The sequence below is a fragment of the Polyodon spathula genome, chromosome 4 (assembly GCF_017654505.1).
Source record: "Polyodon spathula isolate WHYD16114869_AA chromosome 4, ASM1765450v1, whole genome shotgun sequence".
Lineage (NCBI taxonomy): Eukaryota > Metazoa > Chordata > Actinopteri > Acipenseriformes > Polyodontidae > Polyodon > Polyodon spathula.
Window position 1 is genome coordinate 87414923 of NC_054537.1, and position 27482 is coordinate 87442404.

Below are 27482 nucleotides of genomic sequence, written 5' to 3' on the forward strand. Positions count from 1 at the left end.
TATTCATCAAGTTCGATGTTAGCATTATTTTTTTTTTGAAGGCTAACATGTATAAAGAACGATTTGCTCATACACAGCATCTATAAAATAAACCAGATGCGTAGTGACTTGTTGCACAGTATTGTACATTACGTCAGTGGTAGACAACAAAACGGGTCATTCGGAGGTGTGGTGTAATTATTTAACCCATATGTGTTCACAGTAGGTGTTTCACAACCCTGGTCTTTGTTCCAACCCTGTTCTGAATTGTATTGAACCAGTTAAACCGCCACCCAGACCCCGAAGCAGTTCATTATTTCACTGCACGTGCCTGGAGTGGAGTGACCCTCTAGTACCGTGGTTGGACACCCCTACCGGATGTCAAGAAAGACTAAGTGGACATTTTCTTCTTGTCCGAGCAGTATAGATTAGTAAAGTTTCGCTGCTTTGAGGATTCTCGGCTTGCGTGCAGTTTTAACAATGATACCCTTACAAAAGAGTAACGGTAAAAGGTAGGAAATTACTTTAATAATAATAATAATAATAATAATAATAACGTTTGTTAATGTGGTTTCAACAGTTGTATAGTACAGTTGTTGGATAGTGTAGTACAGTTACCCAGAAATTGTTTGTATTGTAATTTTTAGATACCCTGTTGTGAGAGCTCGGGCAAGCCTATGAGTGTTGCGGGGACTGAAAGAAATAAAACGCACAGCTGAAGTTGTGTTTTTGTACTTGACACATTACACTGCTTGGATCACTAGCTCAAATGTAATTTAAAATCAGTGTTTAATTTTAACCAAATATAAACACCGTATACTACTGTATTATGTTTCCCTAATTATGTAAACAGTTTCACTTTTGATATCGTACGTTGTAGTTGGATGGTTCTACAGTACGTTCAGATTTTTTTAATTTTTTTTATTTGTTGGTTATTTACAAACAAGGTCAAATTAATGCAAACTATAATTAACCATTTGTTAGGGTACATTCCCACTCTCTGTAGTTAATCTACAAGAACACAAGCTTCCAAAATAATTGAAAAGTTATTTCTTAAAATAATATATCGCTGTTGTAGCTCACGGTTCTAAAATAAAAATGCAGTTTTATCAAAGCTAGTAGGTCTATTTCTGGGAAGAAAAAAAAAAGCTGAGTATTAGAATCATAGAGCTGGCATTAGACTGTCAAACTTAATTTTTCACATGCACATACAGTCGTTGTAGGTCACTGTGATAAATCGTTTCATATTACTGATGGCTCGAATGTTTTATATACAGTCCTGGTGTGGGGAAAAATATCACTGATATGATTGCCACATTTTGTTTTCAAAATTCGAGCCTGACATATTTTGAGCTCTGACTGGAATTGTAGTCCAATGACTGGAGTAACACTGGAGGGTTTTAAATTGCATCCTCTGCCAATCAAGCCAATTCAAATCTTTGATTATTTTGAACCCCTCTGGACTGATTTCCCCAAAAATTAAAAGAATTGGAACATGGGTGAAAGTATTAATGTTACAATAGCCTTGCTTTTTTAGGTTACATTATGATGGACATGGTCCATGGTCCATGGTCATTGTGCTACAGGAGCTCTAATTGTGATTTTCCAGTCATGGCACATGATATTTTTTACTAACATATTGTTTATTTAATGTTTTCTTTAGAACATTTCTTTCCCTCTGGCAAATGACTGTGGGAAGCTTTGTTCGGTCATTGTTAGTTTTTGCCTTTGGACTAGGAGTTGGCTTTGGTTTGAGCAGTTTCTTATTAAGTATTGCGTTTGAGGAGAAAAAGCAAGAACATTACAGTGTGATACCGAATGATCCTCATGGACACCTTCCAGATGATTCTGACAGTCAAGTGTTGCAGGGACAAATGAACTTCAGTGTTGACCATTGGCATTATTCAGGTAATTCTGTTTTTGTATTATAATTTTTCTAATGTATTTTATTGGGTCAAAAATGCCTTCTGTTATTAAATTTAAAATGCACTATATGTTTTATAATGGGGTATTGAAGCACATTTTGTAATGTAAATGATCTATGAAGATGATTTAAGCTCCCTCAGGGACTCCCATCTTTGCATTCTAATTTTCACTAGATGAGCCCACTTAACTGGGTGATCTACTTCACACCCCATACATTCAGTTCTCTTCACATTGTCTGCTTCAACATTCAAATGAGAAATGATAAACCTTGTCCACCATTGCATTCAAACATGATTTTGCAATTCTTTACCATATGTGTGCATGCAGGGCTTGTTTTGGTTCTGCTTGTGGCAGGCAGCCCAGTTCTACACTTCTGACATCCACACTGTAAGCAACTGGAGTTATGCGTCTCAAGGCAACTATCACACGGTAGAGCCTTCATTGAAAAAAACACTTTAAAACCTAATTTATCTTGAACTTTGTAATTATTCATTGGATACCCTTCTGTTAAGAACAGTTTTGGAAAAATAGTCCAGACAATGTTCATAAATGATCATATAACAAATAATGTTTTACTTGTCAGAGTTGCTTTTAGTTTATGTAGACAGTGCCAGATATCTGAATGGAGCAGTATTATTAAATTGTCCGTGTCTCAGTTTATTGAAAGATGCTGAGCCGACAGATTGTGATTGGCTGATTTGGCAGTTGAGGGTACAGGACTGGTTGCTTTCGTTGGTGCAAAGATTTGATTGGCTGGTTTTGGTGGATAATACATTTGGACCAATAGTTTTTTTTTGTTTAGTATCTTCTGTCCAAATGTAGATGTGAACTGAGCTTTAATTTTTCAAGTCAAAATGAAAAGCTGGCGATTGCGCGGATTGATTTTGAGTTTGAGTCATAGTTACTGCCATGATGTTACAGTGGGCATCTACTGTCTGATAGAAGCACACTAGAGCTGGAAGCTGATTGACTGATGGTACTGAATCGCTTTCTAATACTAGTAATCAGAGGGACAAGCGCCTGTTAATGTCACTTTGGTTGTCACACTGTGGTTATTCAATCCTACTGATTTCCCCCTATGTTTCATACCATTTTGGTAAATGAGAAGAATTCCATCTAAGCAAGCCGTATAGCAATATAGCAAACTGCACACTGCAATGTGTATTGTATTACCGGTAATGAACACTGTAATCAATGCAATACCTGGCTGTAGCATTTGTTGTATCAAAATTATTTTGTGTTACCATGCTTTTATAGTCAAATTGCTATTTAACTCATTACTAACCCTTCGTTTATCGTCTCTTTTGAAGTGACATTTAAGGGGATTTAATTTTGAATTGGTGCATATTTTAACTTAAGCTTATTGAATTATATACAGTCAAACCTGTATAAAAAGACCACTGAAGGTATAGTCTAATAGTGGCCTCTTAACACAGGGGGTCTCTTAAAAGAGGGCCCATTATGAATTTGATATTTGACATGCTTTCCTTAATTATGTATGTGTTGCATACACTGTAAAAGCCATGAAGATGTAATATGAACAAAAGGAAGTATGTAATTTAATAACATCAATTTAGATAACGCATTTACAAAACATTACTTTGTGAAAGTAATGAATGGTTGCCTGTCTCAGGTCACACAGTGTTTTAAATTCTTTGCAAATGTCAATGCCTGTGCATGCCTTTCAGGTGATTCATTGATTCATTGCATCCTGAAACCAGCAGCAGCACAAGCACAAGATCTTTCTCGATTACCGCGCGCATTGTTTTCATATTCTTATAAGTATGGCTTATTTCGGTGTTCTTTTTCCTTTTAATGGTTTGCCTTTTAAATCTTAAGACGCTACATCCTAATTATGAGAACATTCAGTTAAATTAGCGGGAAAGTTCAAATAGCATCTGGGGGATGTGATTGCTCTTGTGTTCGAATAATGAAGAAGGTGAAACAGAATCAGCAAGTCAATCAGGACATCTAGGTAAAAAGAAGCGACTTTGTTTAGTAATTAACAGTTTAGTATAGTGAATCGGCTCAAAATATGGTCACGTGAACAAAAATAAAAACCTAAAACTTCAAGCCCTAGTTCTTTCTGTTTCAAAATGCGGTATCTGCATCTTTCTAATAGTTTTTTCAGCAGTTTTTCTGGCGCTTACTGTCTTTACAAGTTTTTAATAACTTTAATTCTGTCATCTAGGGAGGACCTTTTGTTTCTCCACGTTTTCTCTCTTCCTTTACAAGAGAGCGTTGTTGTTTTATTGATTACGGGTAAAATACCGCTAAAATGGTTACCGTATTCCTTTGAATTCAGGACGTAGCATTTAAAATCATATTTTTCTTAACAGTAGCCCTGTGTAAGGGTGCTTATTACCGGTTTGAATCCGTCGCTGGGTAACAGAATAGTGGTCCGTTAATACAGTTAAATGCACAAATATCATTGGGAGGGATTTAAAGTGGTCAATTCGAGCAGGTGATAGCTAAATAAAGGTGGTCGCATGAGCAGGTTTGACTGTATGTATGTGTGCGCCTGTGTATGTTTATGGAATAGCCTGTGAAAAATGTGATGAAATAAAATATGTTGGAGAGACTGGAACAACATTATATAAAATAATTCAGAACCATCTTTCATTAATTAGAAATAAAAAAAAAAATGAACGAACCAATAGTACAGCACTTCACCAGTCAAGGACATGACATAAACGATGTAAAGTTTGTAGTATTAGAACAGCTAAAAATAGACAATATATGCGACATATAGAAGAATAAAAGAAAGTAAATGGATAAATGGACTGAACACAATTATGCCAGCGGGACTCAACAGAAAAGAATGAACTAATTAATTCCAATAAATATATAAAAGTTAAAAATAATTAAACAAAATTAATTCAAAAGTTGTGCATGCTGTTGCGCTGGGGAGACCATATCAAGGCTAATCCTCAGAGCCAGCATTGCATGATAATATAAATATAAGTTTATATAAATATAAGTTTATATAAAATAATGTTAATTAGAATTATTATAGATTTAAAGATATAAGTAAAAGTGATGTCACATATAGAACACCATTACATCATGTAAGAATAAATCATGGATTTGAATATAAACAATAACAAGTAGTTGTCATGCCGTCAAACACCTATAAATACCGCCAATGTTTTGATTCAAACACAGGCTCCCTTGAGAAAGATATGTACAACATATCGAAACATTGGGCAGCTGGCTCTTTGAGCTTTATATATATATATATATATATATATATATATATATATATATATATATATATATATATATATATATATATATATATATATATATATAATAATTGTATTTATTTATTTATTTTATTTATTTATTTATTTATTTTTTTGACAGAAGACAAAATGGTTGCAGAGGATCTTCATAAGAATGTTCGAGTCTTGTGTTGGGTGATGACTGGACCACAGAACCTGGAAACGAAAGCCAAGCATGTTAATGCCACTTGGACCAAGCACTGCAACAAAGTACTCTATATGAGCTCAACAGAGGACAAAAACCTCAATGTGGTGAGGCTAGATGTTAAAGAGGGCAGGGACCAACTCTACTGGAAAACTATCAAAGCCTTTCATTATATTTATGAGCATCACTTTGATGAAGCTGACTGGTTCTTGAAAGCAGATGATGATACTTTTGTTGTCCTAGAAAATCTGCGCCTTTTGCTTTCTAAATATAAGCCAGACCAACCAATATACTTCGGACGTCGGTTCAAACCCTATTTAAAACAGGGGTATATGAGTGGAGGAGCTGGATATGTGTTAAGCAAAGAAGCACTGAGGAGATTTATTGAGGGTTTCAAAACCAAACAATGCACTCATGTTACTTACGTTGAAGATCTGGCATTGGGAAGGTGTATGGAGACAATGAATGTAACAGCCGGAGACGCCAGGGATAAAAATAAAAGAGAATCTTTTCACCCGTTTACACCAGAAATGCATCTTGTTAAATCCTATGGGGCCAAAACTTTCTGGTACTGGAGCTATAACTTGTATCCCACTGAAGAGGTAGGTTAACAGTTGTGTCTTTAGTGAGTTGTATCGTGTAACCAGCAGAGATAAGTGAAGGCATTGTGCCACATTTATTCTTTATTCTTCCATGTAAATTATGTTATTAATGAGCATTTGGCATCTTTCTTTATTTTAATTATAGATTCCAGACTAAATAAGTACCAGTATCATAATTTCATTATTTCTGTACAATATTAGAATGCTCACCGTGACCCCTAGAAGGTTTGACCCAATTTATTCAGTTGACAGCTTCGGCCACATTCCCATGTGTTTGCAAGGAGGATTTTAACTGCCTCCCTGTCACCACTATTCCACACACACACACACACACACACACACACACACACACGTGCTTCAGCAGTGTAAAAAAAATTTAAAAAAATAATGTAATGTAAAAAACATTAACTTGAATACTGAATTTACCCTAACATCACTGAGCAGGATACAGCTGCTACATGCATACTATATGTAACATAGAGTTTTATATATATCTACATATCTTAGTCAACATTGATTACACTTTCTAAGGTCGTTCTTTAGCACAGTGATTGATAGCATTGCAATCTGGAGTATATTAATGCTGTCTCTATCTTTTTGCGTGTTACACTTACAAATAATACACATTCTAACTTGTGTTCAGTATGTTTCACTGATAGTAAATGCCCTTATATCTTGTTACATTGAATTCAGAAAGATCACAAAGGAAAAGCTAGCTTTTTTATATCTGTCAGGGTTTAAGGGGGGTGTTTTAGCAGTTAGTTAGTTGAGTTCATCTAATAGTTACTGATACATAGTTCAGTTTTGTGAAACTTTAAGTGAAGTGAAAAAATCAAGCTTGGTTGAAGCAGAATTGTCATCTTGCTTAGTAATAAAACAATCATCTAGAGGATTTAATTATTCACAAAAATATTCTAAAACAATAAAAATGTCAACCACTGGGTCCACTTTAAAAAGTGGAATTTCTAAAGTTAGGAGGCTTGAAAAATGACAACTAGGGATTTGCATCTGTAATTTCTCATCCCTTTTAAATGTATATTCGTTCGAGATTTTCCATGTAATAACTCTGTTGCAGTAGGGGTAGGTATAGTATTACAGTTGCACATCACCAGTAGTATTTCTGAAACTACCTTAGTTCAGAAATTCACAAGTTTTTTTTCAGAGTCAGACCCTGTAGTTGAAAAGGCATACTTGTGAGTACACCTGGTAAGTGATTATCTCTAAGCAGAAAGATCAACAGAGAAAGGTACAAAATGCCACATTGTATTAGGCCGTCATAAGATAAAGCTGTTGAAGTAATCCACAAGGATCCGGAAACTGCTTACAGTAGTTCCTTGAATGTGTGTGTCACCAGATTTGCTCAAGTATAGAAGCCTTTCTTGTTTAAGAGAAGAAATGTTTGCTCCAGTCTGCTAATTGCTTGCTTTTCTCTTCCAGGGTCCAGGATGCTGTGCTGATCTCGCAATATCATTCCACTATGTTGATTCAATCCACATGTATGAGTTGGAATACTTAGTTTATCATTTGCGGGCCTATGGGTACAAGTACAGATACAATACAGATGGAGAGTAATAAAAAGAAGATACAGAATCAATGAAAAGAAATATAGGATTAATTAGAACAGTGGTGCACAACTCAATCCTGGAGGGCCGGTGTCCCTGCAGGTTTTTATTCCAACTGCACCCTAAAGTACTTTATTGGACCTGATTAGAAGCTTAATTGGCCCAATCAACTAATTTAGAGTATGGTTAGAACTAAAACCAGGAGGGACACCGGCCCTCCATGGCTTGAGTTGTGCACTATTGAATTAGAAGAACTGAAATTATTTTGAAATTTGTGGATGCATTGCACTGCTTTTTGTTTGGTTGTAAACTGAGATATAAACTATGTCCTAAATACAATGTTGTCATGTATATCTTGTATCCTCTATATGCAGTCTCTTGTTGTCAAGGATAATAATGTTTACAATGTTGTGTGTGTGTGTGACCAAATACCCTCAGCACGTAATTTTTTTGTCACATTTTAAAACTGGAATCTAAAAGTTACCATTTTCAGAAAGAGTTTATCAGCAGTTGAATAAGTACAGATGAGGGATCATAGCTTTTTTTACTTTTAAAGGAAATACCAATGTAATTAAATGCAGGGACTCAAACTGTATTCTACGTTTTCACCCTCCATTATGTATATCAGGCTTTGAGATTTAGAACGATTTTGATAAAAATAACGATGGGCCTGTGTTTCTCAAATGCTGCCGACAAGGCGATCACCTGCAAACCTTACAGTGATGTTGGTAATGGTAGCTTTTGTTTAGCCTGTTGCACTAATGTTAGGATAATTTTATTGATTTGCATTTTTTTTTTTCCAGCTGATTCTGTTGATGTTTTCTTTAGCATAAAAGGTGTGGCCACAATACTGTTTTGCTTGAGATCCACTTTTCCATGGTCCTACCTGACAGCTGCAACATCTGGTGTGCTTTTAATAATCATTTAATTGACTATTTCTTACTGATAACTGAATTTGTTCAGTGCTATGCAATAAGGGTCTTGTTTCCATCCTTGTGAGGGCATCATGGTTGGTGTCTCTCGATTTCTCTCTCATTGTTTATAATGTATCTATTTAGAATGTATCTATTGTGGGCTGCAGTGGGGTTTGTGGGTTATATGTGTGTCTTACAGAGTGAAACTCAACACAGCTGGAAAATGCATAGTGGCTGACACGTGGCAACTGTCCAGAACTAATAGCTAAGTATTTTACTTGATCTGTTATTTTGTATCAGGGCTAATTCATAAACTCTAGTAGTAGTGAATTTCTCTGTATAATTTGACCTGTATGTTAATAATAAAACTTGACTAGTGTGAAATGAAATGGTTAGTCGTGTCTGTTAATTTTTACTCTTGCTAAATGTAGCTTGTTTTACTTTGCATTCCATTAAATTGTGTAATGAAATACAGGTTTTATTTTGGCTTGCTATGTTAAAAAAATAAAGCATCTATATTATATTGTAACCAAACGGTGAACTTGAATAACTTGCGTAACATTTTGCTTGTTAGTAATTATTGTACAGGCAGTAGGCTAAATCAGCTGAACTTTTCTCATTTCTTTCTAAATGAGATAAAGAAAAGCAAATATTTCAGAACTAGACAGCACATCGGAGAATGTTATTTAAGGATGCCTAGACATACTTACTGTAAGCTGTTATTTAAGTTTTGAAACATTTGCATTTTTTAGTGACACTAAATGATACTGAAAGGGCACTGTTGGAAAACATGGATCAAGAATTGATTAGCAGTTTGCTACGCATGTGGACTGGCAGAGCTATACTGGTGTTCTTTTCTGAAAAGAGACTAATATTGCAGTGTAACAGGGAGAGATCTGTGCTGACTCTGCTGGCGTGTTCACGGGCTGCAGGAAGAGGGCGGCAGTCGCCCAACAGCCGCCTGTGAGTCATGGCAATGACACGGGGAGGTGGGAAAGGGTGTGTGTGGACTTTCCCCCTCTCTGAATGGCTGAGAGGCGGGTCTTGGGTGATTGTTGGTCCTATAAAATAACGCTCTGTTGTTTCCTCAGGTCTGCCCACTTAGACGCACCAAGAGTGCGGAAGCTTTGATTCAGGACCGGGAATCAGCCGGGAGAAAAAGAAATTCACAGCAAGAAAGAGAGAGAGCGGGGAACCCTTGGGCAGACCCCGGCGTATTTTAAAAGAGCAGGCTAGATAGCCGACAGAGTAGGACGGTGATCCGGGTCGTGCGGGTAGCGCCGACCGGGATAACGCTGCCGAGTGCAGCACCTTTTATTTGTAGTTTTATTACTGTTTTATTTTTCCTTGTTCTTTTCGCCTTCTGTTTTCATTATTATTTCTTTGAGCACCTGCAAGTGCATTTCCTGTTCACGTACCAGCTGTGGTATTTCCGTGGTGCTGTCTATCATCGGTGATAGGCAGCCCACGGTCAACAGTGCCCTCTGCCGGAAAAAGTAAGAACTGTCTGAAAATAAAACTGGGCACCTGTGTGGTGTTTTCAAATACACCTGTCTGTCTCCTAGTCAGTGAATTACCCACACATTTTCAGACAGTTTTTACTTTTTCTGTTCCCTTTACACAATGTCCTCACCGGTTGGGATGGAGATATAACACCAAAAATCATTCTAATAGAACGTATAGCAAAATTGTCCTAAAAAAATTCTTAAAGGATCACGTACATAATTTGTGGGGGGGACGGGACACATTCATTAAAAAATAACTTTTTACATGTTAGAGTTGCTTTTAGTTTATCTGGAAAGTGCCAAATATGTGAATGGAGCAAAGCTACTAAACTATCTGTGTCTCAGACTTTTCTCGTTGAAAGATGCTGAGCTCTAGTTGAGCTGACAGGTTGTTATTGGCTGATTCGGCAGTTGCAGTTAAAGGACTGGCTGCTTTCGTCCGTGCAAAGTATTGATTGGTTGGTTTTGGCAAATAATAAAATATATTTGGATCAATTGTGTCTTTATTTAGCATTTGCTGACCAAACCTCACTAGTTAACTATTGGTGAATTATATAAAATCTATCGCGTTGATTGTACATTATTTAGGTACCAGCATTGTGAATAGGATATTACAACAGATATATCTTGCACGGTGTAACCAGGATAATGAGAACTGAAAGTGTTGTGCCACAAGATTCTTTATTCTTCCCTATAAATTGTGTCATTAATCAGAACTGGGCATCATTCTTTAGTCTAATTATACATTGATACTGATAAAAAGAATAAATGGGCTACTTTTTAATAATTCTGAAGATGTTATAAAACAGGGGTTCTCAAATTTTTTTGGAATCAACTCCCATCTTCGCAATCTATTTTTACTTGGATCACCCACCAACAGAAATCACTACAAACTTTTGAAAACACGTTTCTTCAGCTGAACTTCTGTTTTTTTTTTTTAATAAATACTCTGTCATTAGCTAGTACATCACCAAAGACAACACAATGAGGATGAGGTTCATCTGTAGTGTCAATGAAGGCAAATCCAATTTTCTTAATATATTTTTCGAGCTTTTCATTTTTAGACCATGCACTTGGACAAGTCTTTTTTCACTCTCCACAATCTGATCTATTTTATTGACTGAACAAGGGTGTAATTAAGCAGGAACATAAAACAGGTTCCAAGATTAACAGGATATGCATCATTACTGTAGTTTGATTATTTAAACCACCAGGAAGTCTCTTATCTATATTTGCAAAGGGTGCAGATGTGTGTCTATGGAGGGGTTTCACTATTTCAGCAATTCAATTTTTTCCTGTTTCAAGTTAGTAAAAATGTATTTTACTTATTTAATTACATTCTGGTAATAAACAAAGAATGTGGAGAAAAAAAAAAACTTTGCTACTTCTAAATTGAGAGGAAGAATAACCCTTATGATATATCCTCTGGAGTAGATTGATGCTGTCAATATCTTTCTTAGAAATAGTACACATTCCAAATTGTGTACAGTATGTTTTACTGATACAAATGCCCGTGTGTCTTGTTAAATTGAATTCAGAAAGTTCACAAAGGAAAATCTAGCTTTTTTCTGTCAGGATTTAGGGGGTGTTTTGGTAGTTATTTGATTTCATCTAGTAGTCACTGATGCATACTTCCGTTCTGTGAAACTTACGTGAAGGAAAAAATCAAGCTTGGTTGAAGCAGAATGATCTCATGCTGCATAGTAATCAAACGATTATCTAGTCGATTAATTATTGACGTGGAAGGCAAATAACCAGAACTCCTTTCCCAGCATAGACTGTAAAATTAGATATTTACTTACCATCAATGACACCTCATAAGTTACCTGTTGGTGAATTCTATCAAATCAATCATGTTGATAGTCGTAGCGGGGCAGCACTGCCCCTATGCGTATGTTTCGTTTTATTTGGTGTGTTATTGTATGTATGTATTGGTACACTGGGTATAGCATACACTCAGCAAACTATTTCTTTGCATTTCCTGGTCTGATGTTACCCACAAGCTATCCAGTTCACAATTGTACATTATTTAGGTTCTAGTATACTGAATAGCCCCAATGGATCTATACGTGGTTTTTGAAGCACCCTCACCACCTGCTGAGTTCACAACAATGCTGTATGTCGATTACTGCAATCAATCTACTCTTACTGTACACTTGAGTCACTTTCCTATATTTCAAGGCTCAACACATATTACTAGTTTAACCTTCCTTCAGACTTTGTAACATTGCATATCTCCATTTGCGCCCCACTAGATCAGGCAGTTTTAAGTTAGTCAGTAACTTTTAATGTTCAGTTTTCAATATAAGTATCTAAATACTTTTTAGAAGAAAAAAAAACATGCAACTATTTTCCCATGCATTCTTGTAATGGCTTAATTTGGGCTTTGCCTGCAGTACACATTCCATCAGTTTAGCCATTGTTTACCAATACACTAGAGCATTACAGAATAATGCTCAATTCTTCCATTGGCCATGAGGGAGCAAGAAGTAACTGAAATCAAAGTAGCCTTATTCGTCAACTTTTTAAACTGAAAATAAGACTTCCAATCTCAGTGTGTTTTTAACTGCCTCTCTTCAGCATCTCTTCATTCCTTGGCAAGGCTCAACAGTTCAACCTGTCCCTCTGTGAAACGGTGCAGCTCCTTGTCAACGACAAAAAACATTTACAGACGCATACCTTTCACCTGCCTTGAAACTTGACACTACTTCCTGCCCACTCTCTTTGTTGTTATTATATTGACAAGCTATCCGAACGGGTGTTTTCCTTCACATGCTTCAAACAAATTATTGTGCAATGTAACCTTCTCTAAGCAGGATCTGACTAAACAAATTACATTAGATTATTAAAAAAAATAAAATGGAAAGAGTCTATACAGTATATTCCAGTTTGACCAAAAAATAAAATCACAAACGGTTTCCAAAGAAAAATGTTTTGCATGTTTATGCTACAAGAAACCAAATAAAAATAAAGACACTATGTTTTGTAATACAGTATACAGTAAATTGGGATATCTATTCACTTATACATCACCAAAATATAAAACAAAAGTTAGTCAATGTTAGGCCTCAAGTAAATTAATTAAATTATATTTGAAATATTAGTCGTCAGGCATTTTGCGTAATCATGCTACCATTATTAATCTGGACTTGTGTAAAAATGTGCTGTAAACATATTACTTTGGGGTTTAACTGTTATGATCCATGATAATTCATGTTAAATTATTTAAGTACTTATAGAATAACGTTTAGAATGTAAAGACAGCATACGTTTTGTGTACTCATATGTCTGGTTTGATTGAATAGCACCACTAAGCAGGACAAAGTATTTTGTAATTGAATCTTAATGAGCTTTGATTTTTCACAGTGGATGTTACAGTGATTTCTTTCAAAAAGCAATACTTCATTTTCTTGCATTCTGATGACATGTGCCAGGCTCAGATTTTATTTCTGTGAAGAAAAAAAAAAATGATCATAATGATACAATTGAAATAGAAATATTACCATATAAAAAGATAATACTATTATTGGAAACATGCAATTTTAAAACAGATTCAAATTTCGTATTTAATCAATCATGAAGTTTGAAGAGGATGTCTGTCCTGTACTTCAAAGTTGGGATTTAAACTGAATTCAATTGATGTTTTATGAATGTTATTATTTGTTCTGCGGTGAAGTGTAATAACATTTTCCAATGAGGCAAAGAATACAGGTGTTTTCTGGGATTGTTGAAAATGTACATAGCATTGTTTTCTATCACTCAGAGTATTTAGAAACTTCCTTCTGTGTCTGGAACAATGCAAGTAGCATTATAACACAGGAAAATGATAGTCACTGTTGTTTTGTTTACTGAGAAAGGATAACAAACAAGTATTTATTTCCTGTTCAGGACCAGGGGTAACTCAGAAACCCAACTGCCCCATAACTGACCTAAAGGCATATTATAGTTTTTCCATTAGTTAAAGTTAGTATATTGGATTTAGTCTTATGAACCAATGTTGGAGACAACGTTTTATGAATATTTTCATAATTTCACATTATTGTAATCTCCCACTGAAAACAAAAGGGCCTCTTTCAAAAGACGTCACTGCGCAAGTACACAAACAGCAACGTGACTGACTGCTGAGAAAAGACAAACAAAAAGGTCACTGCCTGGCCTCGAATCATCCATGAGTCCAAGACATACAGACAGCCATTTTCAAAGAAGCTTCATTAGCTTCCTGATGAATTTGAAGATAAGCTTTAACAATTTCAGTGTTTTGGTAGGCTCCGTTCTACAAGCAGTACCAACTTGAACATTTTGGAAATAATGTACAGTCACCTATTTTTTGCATGCCAAGTTCAAAAAGGGAGAAAAACAGGTATGAGTAATCACAACTGGAAATGAGAAGCAGCTCATAACTGCAATGCTCTGTGTGATAACAGACGGCCGCAAACACCTCTGTACTTTGTTTCCTTATCTGTGTAATTGAGGTTGTATCTTTGTACATGCATTTTTATTTGAGGTTTTATTTTTTCCTCAAATTGCGGGTGGGAAATTTGAGCTGCATCTTAAATTCAAAGAAATATGGTAATACATCAGCAATCAAGTATTAAGAGATTTAAAAAAAAAAATGTACACTGACTTAACTGTAGACAAAGAGAACCTTTTAGTTTACTTTGGGTTAATGAAACACATTTAGTTAAAATGCACTTATATGAGTGTTTGGCTAGGATGGGGTTAATTCCCATCCTGGGATGATTGCTCAGGTGCAGGTGGTTAGGAGTTTATTGAATGTCAATTGTGCAATTAACTCCTAACCACCTGTTATATAAGCCCAGCTCCGACTCATTATGGTTGGTTAGAGTTAGGAGATGGAACACAGCCAGAGTTTGGAGAGTTTGAAGGAGCTAGACAGCATTGTGAGAAAATGAATGCTATGCTTTGCTGAGGTATTCGTTCTGTTTATTTTCTGTGTTGTATCTCTGTTTTGTTTGGCCCTTGTGCCTTTTTATTTTGTGTTTTGAAAAGTCTTTATTTTGTTTAATAAAAAAAAAAAACTGCAGTGGTTTGCCCTGCATTCCTGCCTATGGTGTACTTCTTTTCCTGGAATCTGATGTCACACACATCATAACAGCCATCCTGCCACACATGGTGTCCATCATGAGATCTAACAGCGCCTCGGAGGACTCAGGCCAGGAGCAGAACTGCGGGTGCCTTATTTTTGTTATTTTTCTTTTTGAGAAGAAGTATTTTTTTGAATATGGGAAGCAAGAAGCAACAGCAGCAGCAACAGAAGCAGCAGCCATCCCAGCAAGAAGAGCTGTGGGTGGAACCGTAGGAAGTCTGGCCTGGGTGCAACTGGTGCGGCCACTTGGAGCACCGCTGGTTGGACTACCCGGAGGTGCCTCTAGACTTGTAAAGCGCTTTGGTCCACTATGAAAGGCGCTACATAAAATAAAGATTGATTGATTGGAGCAGTTGCTGTCAGGGTTCCGGACGCAGTTGGAGGAAGTGCCCTTTTGTGGGACTGGTGGTGCAACAGCCATTGCAGCCTGCACTGGAGGAAGACTGCAGTGCGGCTTCACTGCCGTCTGCTGTCTGCCAAGTCTACCTGGTGGATGAGGGGTTTTCTAGTTGCGGCAAATTCAGGCACACAGTGGCCATTTGCCTCTCCCAATATCAGGGAGAGGTGTTGGCTGCTCGAATGAGCCAAGACCAGACACCCCGAAGAACCCAGAAAGAGCCATGTGGAGAAGTGCCACTAGCTCTGGTGCTACCGGAGCAGATTACTTCATGCTGGTGGACCTTGAGGGGATCATGAAGAGGGACCTCCCTGTTGTGATTAACGTCCTGTGGGCTCAAGATGGGAAACGGTGGGAAGCTTGGGAGAAGCAGCACCACCCAGAGTCCGTCCAGGACATTGCAGCCATGGTGCTTGATTACCTGGCTGCAGACATGGGAGGGGCTCCACCATTTCCAGTTTCATCGGTCGGTGCCTTGCTTATTCCAGAGCCCAAGTGTCCCGTGTCCAAGAAGGGGAAGCCCGAGTCGTCACACCCGAAGAAGGAGCTGATGTGCCCAGAGCCTAGAGGGAAGGTGCCTGTGTGTCCAGTGCCCAAAGTGGAGGAGCCATTGTGTTCAGTGCCCACAGTGGAGGAGCCAGTGCCACCAGTGCCCAGAAGGGAGAAGTTCGAGCATGTAGTACCCAGGAGGGGAAAGCCCGAGCTTCCAGTGCTGAAGAAGGAACCGTCCCAGTCTCTAGCCTTGAGGGAAAGCTCTCTGCTGTGTTTGTCGCTAACCAGCAGATGAAGACTGTCTGCCATGGCTGTGTCCACTGGCAGGTGAAGACTGCCTGCTGTGCCTGTCTTAGCCATCAGGTGAAGACTGCTTACTGTCCCAATCTCCGCTGCCCGGTGGAGACTGCCAGTTATTCTTATTCTTATTAGACCGGCTGCTGGGACCGTCATCGGCCAGGAGAGACATCATGAAGTTCCCACCACCGATGCCAGGGGAGGACAACTCACTGTCCCAGCTACCGCCGCCAGGGAGAGACGTATTGCTGTCCCCGAAGTTAGAGGGAGATGTTTTGTTGGTCTCGCTGCCGAAGTCTGGAAAAGACACCCTGCTGCACAGCCACGCAGTTGTTTGCACCGCATTCCTGCCTTTAGTGTACTGCTTTTCCTGGAACCTGAGGATACACACATCACCACAACAGCCATCCTGCCATAGGCTGTAATTGCTTCTCACTGGCACAGAACTCCAAAACTACTGGAGCTGCTGTGTAACATCGGAGAAAAGAGAGCCCAATTTTATTTTCAGGCACAGCTTGTATACAAAACCAGACTAACACTAGAACACGATGCTTGATTGCTGCTAGATCGAGAACATGTTTCGATTTAACTGAAGTGTATAGTTTAGTAAATATGATTTATTTTTTAAATATAACAGTTTTAACTTTGTAATCGAAAAACATTAACGTTTATTATGGCACCCTGTGACAGAGCGAGGAGCCCTGTATATGTATTTGTTTAATTTTAGAACAGGGTCCCCTCTGCCCGTGTCATATTTGTGTTTGTTTATTATGATTTATTGTGTTTATGACGGTGTGTTATTGTTACAGCCCATCCTCTGCCAGTAACTAATTAAACTTGTGCAGATTGTGGCCGAGGGGTAACAGAATAATTACGAGCTAGTTAAACCCCTCAGCCACGGTATAAAAAGCCTGCAGCTCTCCATGTTCTGGGTGGGAGTTCGGAGGAGAGTATGAGAATGAGAGGAGAGAAATTTAAAAGTAAAAACATACAGGATCAGTGAAGGCGATTGCCCAGCTTGACCTGTGTTTTTGGTATTTGTGATTTTGTTTCGTTTAAAACTTTTATTTGGCTCTATAAGCACTGTTTTTGTTTAAATAGTTTATTTTTGTTATTGAAAATAAACTGCGCGGCGGTGCTTTTTCACTGCAGTACTGCCTTGGGTTTTTTCTGTTCCTGCATCTGGCCTGACGTCACCACTCGTCATCTTGTCACACACGCTATAATAGAATGTCCTGTGCTGCATATCCTTTTGTTCACTGGAATGACCTTAATGAATTCAGGTTTTAAAAACATCTTATTGTTTTGATTTTACTTTCGTTAACAAAGAAGCATGTTCTGGGAGACTAGGGACACACCCTGCTAAATCTAAGAGATAACCTTAAAATACCATAGCAGTCACATGGCATACAATGCAATAACATACCTCAAGAGCTTCTACCACAAAATACTTACCTTTTTTCCTCTAACACAATAGTCTTTACAATCATCCTCTGTATCAAACCGGTTCCCATTACCATTACACCCTCCATACCAGAACTGGGCACATGCATTTGCTGTGGAGTCATAGTACCATTTAACCACATACTCCCTGCATGGTCCTGGTTCCAAAGTCTCTTCACATCTTAGACCTGAAATACAAAATTAAAAAAAAATGCCGTGAGTCTTCTTTCCAGAGGCGCACCTGTTCTTGGAAAGTTGTGGCCTGAGATGATCCGATCCGATTACCTGAAAAAAAGGTTTCCTGGGTTGGTGGAGCTGGTGGAGTTGTTGGTTGGTTTTCAGTCACGGGTATAAATGTTTTTTTTGTAGTCACCGATGGACCAGCTACAGGAGCGACGGAAGTTCTGTTCGACAAAGGAGCAATTCTGTCATTCACAATACCAATCCTGGTCCCTCGGGGTCCTGGTGGAGTGACTGATTCACCTGGTAGGCTTGGCTGTGAAAATAAAGAATTGCTGTCTCCAGTCATACATAGCTACGAGTTTCAAACATATACAAACTTCTTCTCATATACTTTCACCTAGGGGCCTATGTGATCTTGAAAACTTGTCATTTTATTTTGAAATAATTATAAATTAGTAAGTCAGTAAGTATTAACACAAAGCCAACACACAGAAACTAGGCTACATCAAGGGAAAAACGTTAGTCCTTTAAACTTTAAATGGCAGATAGGTGCAAATTGTACTTTGTTTGTGGTAGAACGGGGCCTTACATATTTTTGTTTCAGAAAAAATCTTTTTTATGTCGTTAAAAAGGGATAAAACATGTATCTTAAGACACTATTTAATGTTTGTATTATTTATATGTGTTCTTATGTATGTGATATTTGCACTGTGCCTGGATTTGCACTGATTGTGATTCAGGATTGCCAGATTTCTGCTGGGTTTATAGCCCAAAGTCACTTCAACGATAGCCAAAAATAGCCCAATTATGTTTTAACTGAAAGCAAGCGTATTATTAACACGTAGACTTATGCATAAAAAAAAAAAAAAAAAAAAAAAACGAAAATCAAAAGCTTTCGTAAGAATAGATACCTTATATAAATTTGATAAAAAATACAAGCACCAGTACAGCTCATCCACATGTCACTATCAACAAATTCGTATAAAGCACTGAAGGGACAAATCAACATTCATACTAGGAACCGAATTACAGCGTGATCCCTTTATTGGAATACTAATGCTGGTACTGTATCCCAAACAATACTGCAAACATGAAACAGTTCAATCATTTAAAGTTATACCACCAATCTAATTACATTATCAACCCGCGACTCCTTAATATTTCCCGTGGCTGTGTTTTTAAAGTAGCCTAATTCCGCGAGAAAACTGCAGACCTGGCAACACTGTTGTGATTGAACTTTTCTGTAAACCATTGTATGATGACTGGCTTTCTTGCACCTTGTGAACAGACGTTTTATCTCACATCATCTATCTGAATAATAGGTAAGAATTGTTCCAATGTAGTTCTTGTTTAGTAGCTAGCATATCTATATATATATATATATATATATATATATATATATATATATATATTTTTCACTGTAATTGATCAAAGTTCTTGGTTTAACAAAGCAAATCTTTATAAAGTCAAGAACACATTCACAATGTTGATATGATTGTAAACTGAAAAGGCAAATCTTTTTCCATCAATGCCAACATCTGAATCTGAATAAATACATTTGTAATATTTAGATCAGTAACTAAATAGGCTTTTGAGCTTGCATTTTCTTCACCTTTTTGATACTACCTAAAATATTTCCCATCAATGTTCTGAAAATCTCAAATTCCAAACGACAAGAAGACATTAGCCAAACATGATATTTCTGTAATGCTCTAATAATAAATGAAAATAAAACCTAATACACCAACTATGTTTTTCCAAATTTTTGTATTCAGTTTAAGCTGCCACGCATGTATAGATTATTTGATTTATTTACCTCTCTAGACAGCGTACTGTAATCTCCACTGACAAAAGGTGTGTCTGTTCTTTCAAGTTTCTCTTTGATAAGGTCTGAAGTGGTGGCAATACCAGGTGGCAATATAGACTTAGGCACTGGACTAAACAGGACGCCATCTTCACTTTCACAGATTCTGCTGAGTAGTTTGCTCTCAAGTGCTGCAAGTTATATGTAGAAATCAAGAGTTAGACACAATTAACCACTAGAGATAACTTCAATCATGTTGTAGAACAGCAGCATACCCTAAGCTTTCTCGAAATAGAAATCCCTACAATAGTTTATGTTGTATTCAGTATTTAACATATATTAATTGGATGTATGTATACTCAAAATATTCAATTACTAATGCCTGAGTATTCAAGTACTTCAAATCTAAACTATATCAATTATGAAGGATCTTCAAGGGAGTTTATCTACTCATAAGATACATTTTAAACATACCTGGAAGTGTCATAAAGTCATCAATCAGATAAATATGCTCCTCATCTGGATCCGAGGCAATCATATTCATTTCGTTCTTGAAGTTTTGATAAAAGGGGTCACTCCTGTTCAATACTCCAATCACAAACATTTCAATGCTGGCAGAATGGGCCTCCCTCACCACAGCCTCCAGTTTCACAGAGTCACGTCTGTCTGCCTGTCCATCTGTTATGACTATTGCCACTTTCCTAACCCCTGGCCTGGAGGCCTGGAAGATCTGGTTAGCTCTCTTTATGGCACTGCCTGTGTAGGTGCCTTCCCCGAGATATGTCATTGAGCGAACCGCTGCTTTCATGTCGTCTTGGTTTGAGTGCTGCTGGAGGTTGGCCACAACAACATTTATGTGGCTGTACAGCACAACGCCAATATGGGTACCTTCTCGACTCACAGAAACTCTGTCTATCAGGGCGCTGACAAAGTCTTTGACAACATCAAAGTTTTCTGGTCCGACACTTTCCGAACTGTCAATCACAAACACCAGTTCAAGAGGACTTTCTCTGCATTTTACACCACAACCTACAAAGTGAAAAAAAAAAAAATATATATATATATATATATATATATATATATATATATATATATATATATATATATATATATATATATATATATATATATATATAAAATTCAATTCAGGTTCCAGAAAAATATCTATCTATCTATCTATCTATCTATATATATATATATATATAGATATATATATATATATATATATATATATATATATATATATATGTGGTGACACACACACACACACACACACACACACACACATATATATATATATATATATATATATATATATATATATATATATATATATATATATATTGTCCTTACAAACAATTGAATTAAAGAAAAATAAGTCTTGTTTCTAAATCAACTGTTGTCCTGTAACCCTCTTATTTGACTCATTCTCTTATTGACATGACTAAATAGTACCATGGGTGCGCATGGCTCTAAAATGGCCATGTTCACTTCTTGTCTGTTCATTTATTACCTATTTTGTCCTTAATTATTAAATATCCTGGCATCCCTTTAGTTATAAAATATAGATATTTAATTACATGCAAACAATTTCATGATAAATCCGTTTTTCATTTTAAACCACAGTCTAGAGTATGAATACAAAGTACAATCATCTTACCACAGATTTCTCTGATTATTTTGATGATTTCTTCTCTCTAAATTCAAATGAAACAGGATGGAAATACAACTGAAATATACTAGCAACACCTTTCATTTAATGTGTTTATTCAAAACTATTTTTACAACAGCTATTTCTTGGTCTGATTACAATGATTCTTACTTACAGTAAGGCCCATATCTCCTTTCTGTCCAGGCATCCCCTACAACATACAGGCAAAATGACAACATACAGACTTAATTATCATTTCCTTTATAGTACTAACCTAGTATCTTTCTGCAATATATAATAACTTACTGGTGTTCCAGTTGGCCCAGGCTCTCCAAGTTCTCCTTTGTCACCCTGCCTCCCTCGATCTCCTGAAAATCCACGATCCCCCTGCCATTTTAAAAAAAGCAAATCTGTCAAAAAACCCTGAATGCGTCTGCATGATGCTTAGAAATAAGATAAGCTGCACACAATTTAAAACTTCACTCCAATCCAGTTTTCTCTTTTCAGTCCTTATTGTATTGAGTTACATTATCACCTTATTGTTGGTTACAGTGTTTTGTTGAATCTTTATTTCAGAATCGAATTACAAGGGAGACGTGACCACGAAGTTGGTAACACTGTGTATATGATAATCACAAGACACAGTCGATTAATGAGGTAACTTTTAAGCCACAGAGTTAAACAACATAAATCGATAAAAAAAGGGCCATGCTTGACCAAATTACTTTATAAAATTACACAGTAAAACCTCTTTACAGACACCTTACGATACAGTAAACCTCTATTTTATTTTAAATGAAGGAGACACTTTGTTGGTTCAGGTATCCCAATATATAAAACATACCTTCTCTCCTGGGAAGCCTTCACCTGGTGGGCCCCTAGGCCCAGGCACTCCCTGAAATCCTGGCTCTCCCTGTGAAACAAAAGCAACACACCCCTTATAGATTTCCAAAAGTAAAAGCATAGCGATGTGTATTAAAGCACAGTGAAAGCATCTTAAAACATAGGCAAGTATTGTAAAGTCCAGAGAGGTATGGTAAAGCATATTAAAAAACATGACAAACCAGGGCAAACTATGGTAAAATACATACTGCTTCATTTACTAAGCAGTAGTAATTTGGCCAGAATACCAAATGAATACCTAGCAGGCTTTTTGTTTGTCTATCCTACATGATTATATATCAATATAGTGAGTTCTGGTTGGAAATCTCCCTCCTGACCTGTGAGGGTACAAAATAGCGAAAGGGAAAGTCTTGAGACGGGCTGGCCTAAGGTTCATTCCAGGGTTGGGAAGTCGGTCAGGAACATTTTGACCTGGAAGGTAAACGAGTTAGCAACTGCAAGCAATAAAAGCAGCTGCAATCGTTTACCAAGGGGTCATGTGTGATAGCATAAAGGGGGGTGGAGAATCAGTTATCTTTTCCTTCGCTTGGTTCAAATTGGAACTGGAAGGACCGGGAGAGTTCCCAAAAAGAACAAAGTATTTGTTTGTTTGTTTTGTCTGTTAGTAACTGTCTGTGTTTGTGTAATCACCAGACAGCTAACACGGATCTGGAGCTGTCACCAAGGGCCAGCACAAAACCGGATCAACACAGCACTACTGTCACGACTAACATTGTTGGCACTAAGTGTACTGCACCACACGCACTGAGAGCACTCTCTTCGTACTTTGTGAACATGTGTGTGTACTTGTGAATTAAACGTACTGTGCTTACTATCTATGGGACTGCAACCCCGTTTTTCATTGCGTAATACACATTTTGGTGTATTGCAAAAGCTTTATTATTTACTGGCTGGTCACAAGACAATTGAACTAAAAAAACAAATAAGACAATCCCTTTCACTAGTACTTTGTTGTCTGCTTGTTCTTTGGATTACTGCATCAGCACCGCACCTGCTATACATCTGTTCACGATCAGCAGCCACTTTGCCACAAACTTGAATGAGTGCTGTGGTGGATTTATTCTCCACTATCCAAAGAGACTCAGGATTTAGCTTGATTATCAGCGCTAGATATTTTATTCAATGTGTACGAGGGATGAGTCAACAAAGACTATTGACACAAATGGAGTTACAGTAGATTATTATACAGGATTTGTACAAGCTTGAAGGTAAGGTGTGTCTGGTGCAATTTACAGCTGTGCTACCAGAAAGTTCAGTGGGACAAAAGATAGGGTATAGCCCAAGATAAGATCAAAACAGAGCCATTGTTATCAGAGGTGATGGCCTAGGTGTGGGATGTAATGTTGTTCAGAAGCTTTAGGGTTAACTGTTACCCTTAGCTGATGTAATCACTGTCTGCTATAGACTGAAAGGCATTTTGTGAAAGTCAGCAAAAATAACTGGAAGAATTGTACTGCAAATTTAGATTCCCATGAAAATTCACATTTTTACAGGGAGTGTTTGCTAAAGCGCAGTGCTTACTTGAAACAAGCACCTACCTGTTCATGCACAGCTCGTCCATCAAAAGCTTGCTGATCAGGAAAAGAACCAGCGATGTCTGTTAGAACAACTGCTGTTTGCAATACTTGTAAGACAGGGCCTCGTTGTTAGAGGTCACACAGATGAAGAAAGTAACTTCTGAAAATTAGTCGAGCCAGTGTCGCAAAATTACCCCAAGTTACAAGCCTTTATGAAGAATGGAAGGTATGCATCACATGATATTATGAATGAACTAATCAAGCAAATATATAGAGAGTGTCTCAGCAATCTTCTGTCACAGATTAGGGCTGCAGAAATCCATTCAATTATAGATGACAAAACACAAGATGTAGCTGGACATGAGCAGTTATCTTTGTCAGTACAGTGCGTGCTGCAGGATTATGTCGTGGAATGCACGACTGCCAAAAAACAGACTCGGAATAAATTTTCTTGACAATAATTAGGACGTTGCGGATTCGATATGGATTGCATGAGAGGACAAACTTACGATGGTGCATCAGTCGTCCAGGGCGAGATGTCAGACGTAGGTAAACGAATCAAAGACGTTAATGCAAAACCGGTTTCAGTTCATTGTATGAACCACAGTTTGAATCTTATTCTGCAGGAAGCTGGTAGCACATGTGCCATGATTCAAAGTGCTTTGAGTTTGCTGCGCGATCTTCATGAAACTATTAATTCATCGCCAAAAACACTTGCCCTTTTTGAAAACATTCGAGTATCCTTCTCCTGCCCACATGATGGTTTTCATTCCCTGAAGCCTGTCTGTCCCACTTGCTGGACAGCAAGAAGTTGGGCAATTGAATCAGTATTGTACAATTACAAAGCTATTTATGACACTTTAGAGGATCTAATTGCCGCCAGGGGTAATACAGAAGCATTGAAGAATGCACCTGGACTTTGAGCACTGATGACACGCTTTGATTTCTTTCTTGGTCTTAAAGTGTCTTTCAAGATTTTCTCAGCAGCTGAAGAAGTGGCTAGGGTGCTGCAGTCAGTATCACATCAGAGACTGTTAATTCTACTGTTGAAATGCTGTGCACTCATCTGACCAAAATGAGAGGGTCAGAAGAATTTCACACAATCTTTGAGGATGCCCAGCAAACTAGAACTGGACTTACAGAGGCTCCCCCGAGAAGAAGAGTGCCACGTCGCTATGATGGTGGAGTAGAGTCTCATCAGTGGACAAATCCTGAGGACTACTTCAGAAGCCAATTCTTTGAGCTGATTGACTTGCTCACCACTGAACTGAACTGCAGAGTTGACCAGCCCACTTTGTTACTTCTCATGAGCATTGAAAAAGTGCTCATAACCACTGTCAATGGCAAGTCATCTGCCAAGTCATCAAGTACCAGAAAAGATTGTGGATACTTACTCTAGTGTCATTGCATTTGACAGACTTTTTATACAGCTTGCAATGCTGCCAGATCTCTTGAAAATAATAAATCATCAACGACGTGCATCACAAACATGACAAAAATTGGCACCATAGTAGAAATAACAGAAAGACCAGACATGCGCTCTCTGTTTTTACAAGTCGATATCCTTTTAAGGCTCTACTTTACTATCCCAATGTCTAGTGCTGTAGCAGTCGGAATCATTCTTCGCCACTGTCCAGAATTAGCGGGAGCCAGATGGTTGCAGGGAATGGATCTGACTGGTCAATCTGGGTGATGGGGGGGGCCTCTCTGAGGCTGTATATAGGGGGAGCAAGCCTCCTCAGCGAGAGACCGCACCAAGATTGGAACCTGAAGGGATGCAGTGAGAGGCCATGATGGAGGTCAGGCTGAGAGAAAAGGGACCTTGCACTGTGAAGTGGTCGAGAGTCTGAGAGTGAGAACGAGGAAGAAAGAGAGTGGGATTCGTTGTTTCCATCGGTTTCCTTAAATTAACAAATCGATACTATTGTAATGCCACCTTGTCTCTGGAGTCCTGCTTCCCTCAAACCTGACAAACGCTACAATATTGATTTTTTAGTATTACTAGGCAGGACAGCCGCTATAAGATCGTTACATTTATTAAAAATGTGCACGGATTAATCTGCCATTTTAATCAACTAATAAATGAACCGATCAAAATTTTGAATCAAGGGACAGCCCTAATAATTGCTGCATTATATAGACTGAAGGGTGCACAGAGGCAAATGTGGGAAATGGATTGAAGTAATATGCTTGGTGGTTATCCACAGGTCCTTAGATTAAAATGTCCTCAAGATGTCAAGGCAAGTTTTTAAAAGTGTAGCAGTTAACTTTTGTATACAGTGCTGTAGTGGGCCCATTTGATTCTGAACACTGGTTTTGAATCCATGATTTTTGTACAAACTCAGTACCTTAACTGTCAGTATAAAATACTGTATGAAAACTATTGCAGACCACCATAACCTGCAGTATTGTGTATTATGTATAACATTTATTTTTCTTTTTGAAACTAGGGTGAAACAGGTTCTCAAGGACCAGTGGGACCTGAGGGGGCTCCTGGAAAAGGAATATCTGGAGAAAAGGTATCTAGAGTTCCTACTGGAGCCAACATCTCAACAGTCTAGATAATGGTTAATTATGGCTAAGTTTACAACGACTTTTGGTACGTGTTTTTTTTAGAATTTTGATGTAATTACTGTCATCGTTACCATACACGGAAATGCGTGTCACAAGTGTGGAATGCCTGGAGGGGTAGTCTCAAATTCAAGGACTCTCCAGTAATCTCATTGCAAATCCTGTTTTACGAAATATTTATGCCACAACTTCAGATCAAACAACACAGGGCCAAGAAACTCAATATAATTGTTTTTTTTTTATTTTTAAAAGGGCACTTGGGAAAGGACACAATAGACTTCTCTGAATAATCTCAAAATAGGTTAATCAATTTACTGTACATTATATATTATATATATATATATATATATATATATATATATATATATATATATATATATATATATATATATATATATATATATATATATATATATATATATATATAGATATAGATAGATAGATAGATTACAAATACCATATATAATAGTCGAGATATACAGTCCAGGCTGTCACTGATAAAACCACTGAAATCTCAGCAGCAAGCCAAAATCTCTGTGCAGCCCAATCAATAAAGCGTTAGCCTCAGATTTTAAAACAAAATACTCCAGTAGTTGGAGCCTCATTGAAAATGAATTGATTTGGAGGTAAGAATTGGACATGTTTTACCAGACACATATTTTGGTTTACCTTGAATTAAGTTAGTCAAACAGTGTAGTTATTCTGATGGTGGCATTGCTGAGTAAGGATGGGTAACCATAAAACAAAGCACATATTAATAGTACATAGTTTCAAAACTTCAATTGAATTAGTAGTACTGTTAGCTTATTGACATCATTTTAGGACAGCCCATTGACAAATTTATTTTGTGTTACAAGGGAATCTTAATGGAAACATTTAACAAATAATTGCATTTAACCGCCCTCAAAAATCTTACAAAGTCATTGTAAACACCCTTTCTAATGCAATGTACATTTAATTAATCCGAAATATTAGCAAAACCGCTCCTAAATTATCAGAAAATCAACTGCTGCTATTATAGGAAGTTTACACCTCAAACTCTTGGTTAAGACAGAGACTCAGTAGAACAAACAAGATTGAGTAAACAAGTTTAATAGTTTGCAAACCCGAGAGCACACTCAGCACACGCAGGTGTTTAGGAATACCAAGCTATGCTCTGACTTCGCAGAGTCAGTAAGCATAATATATACCTTGTAAACC

The 27482-nt window shown here is 37.4% G+C and overlaps 2 protein-coding genes across 3 annotated transcripts in view; one reads left to right on the forward strand and one right to left on the reverse strand.

Moving 5' to 3' along the window:
• The first annotated feature begins 227 nt into the window (after nt 1–227).
• LOC121315048 (glycoprotein-N-acetylgalactosamine 3-beta-galactosyltransferase 1-like) lies at nt 228–8801 on the forward strand. Of its 2 annotated transcripts, XM_041248928.1 has the most exons (4): nt 228–491; nt 1643–1887; nt 5272–5936; nt 7374–8801. In XM_041248928.1, the coding sequence occupies exons 1-4, from the start codon at nt 460–462 to the stop codon at nt 7506–7508; spliced, it is 1077 nt and encodes a 358-aa protein (XP_041104862.1). In that variant the 5' UTR covers nt 228–459; the 3' UTR covers nt 7509–8801. The 2 variants fall into 2 exon arrangements, with proteins under 2 accessions (XP_041104862.1, XP_041104863.1); XM_041248929.1 differs by lacking the exon at nt 1643–1887 and having other exon boundaries at nt 229–491.
• Nucleotides 8802–12850: 4049 nt separating this feature from the next.
• LOC121315049 (collagen alpha-1(XXVIII) chain-like) overlaps nt 12851–27482 on the reverse strand; it is an 87346-nt gene continuing 72714 nt past the window's right edge. Inside the window, exons 28-36 of the mRNA XM_041248930.1 lie at nt 22136–22204; nt 21598–21678; nt 21467–21502; nt 21301–21337; nt 20115–20669; nt 19653–19831; nt 17939–18149; nt 17666–17841; nt 12851–13366 (exon numbers count right to left, since the gene is read on the reverse strand). Of these exons, the coding sequence (XP_041104864.1) occupies nt 13361–13366; nt 17666–17841; nt 17939–18149; nt 19653–19831; nt 20115–20669; nt 21301–21337; nt 21467–21502; nt 21598–21678; nt 22136–22204 (1350 nt within the window). The 3' untranslated portion in view covers nt 12851–13360. The remainder of the gene's footprint in view (nt 13367–17665; nt 17842–17938; nt 18150–19652; nt 19832–20114; nt 20670–21300; nt 21338–21466; nt 21503–21597; nt 21679–22135; nt 22205–27482) is intronic.

Coding starts and splice junctions, on each gene's coding strand:
- LOC121315048 (XM_041248928.1), top strand. CDS start 460: ATGATACCCTTACAAAAGAGTAACGGTAAAAG. Junction 492..1,642: donor CAAAAGAGTAACGGTAAAAG/GTAGGAAATTAC, acceptor TGTTTTCTTTAG/AACATTTCTTTCCCTCTGGC. Junction 1,888..5,271: donor TGACCATTGGCATTATTCAG/GTAATTCTGTTT, acceptor TTTTTTTGACAG/AAGACAAAATGGTTGCAGAG.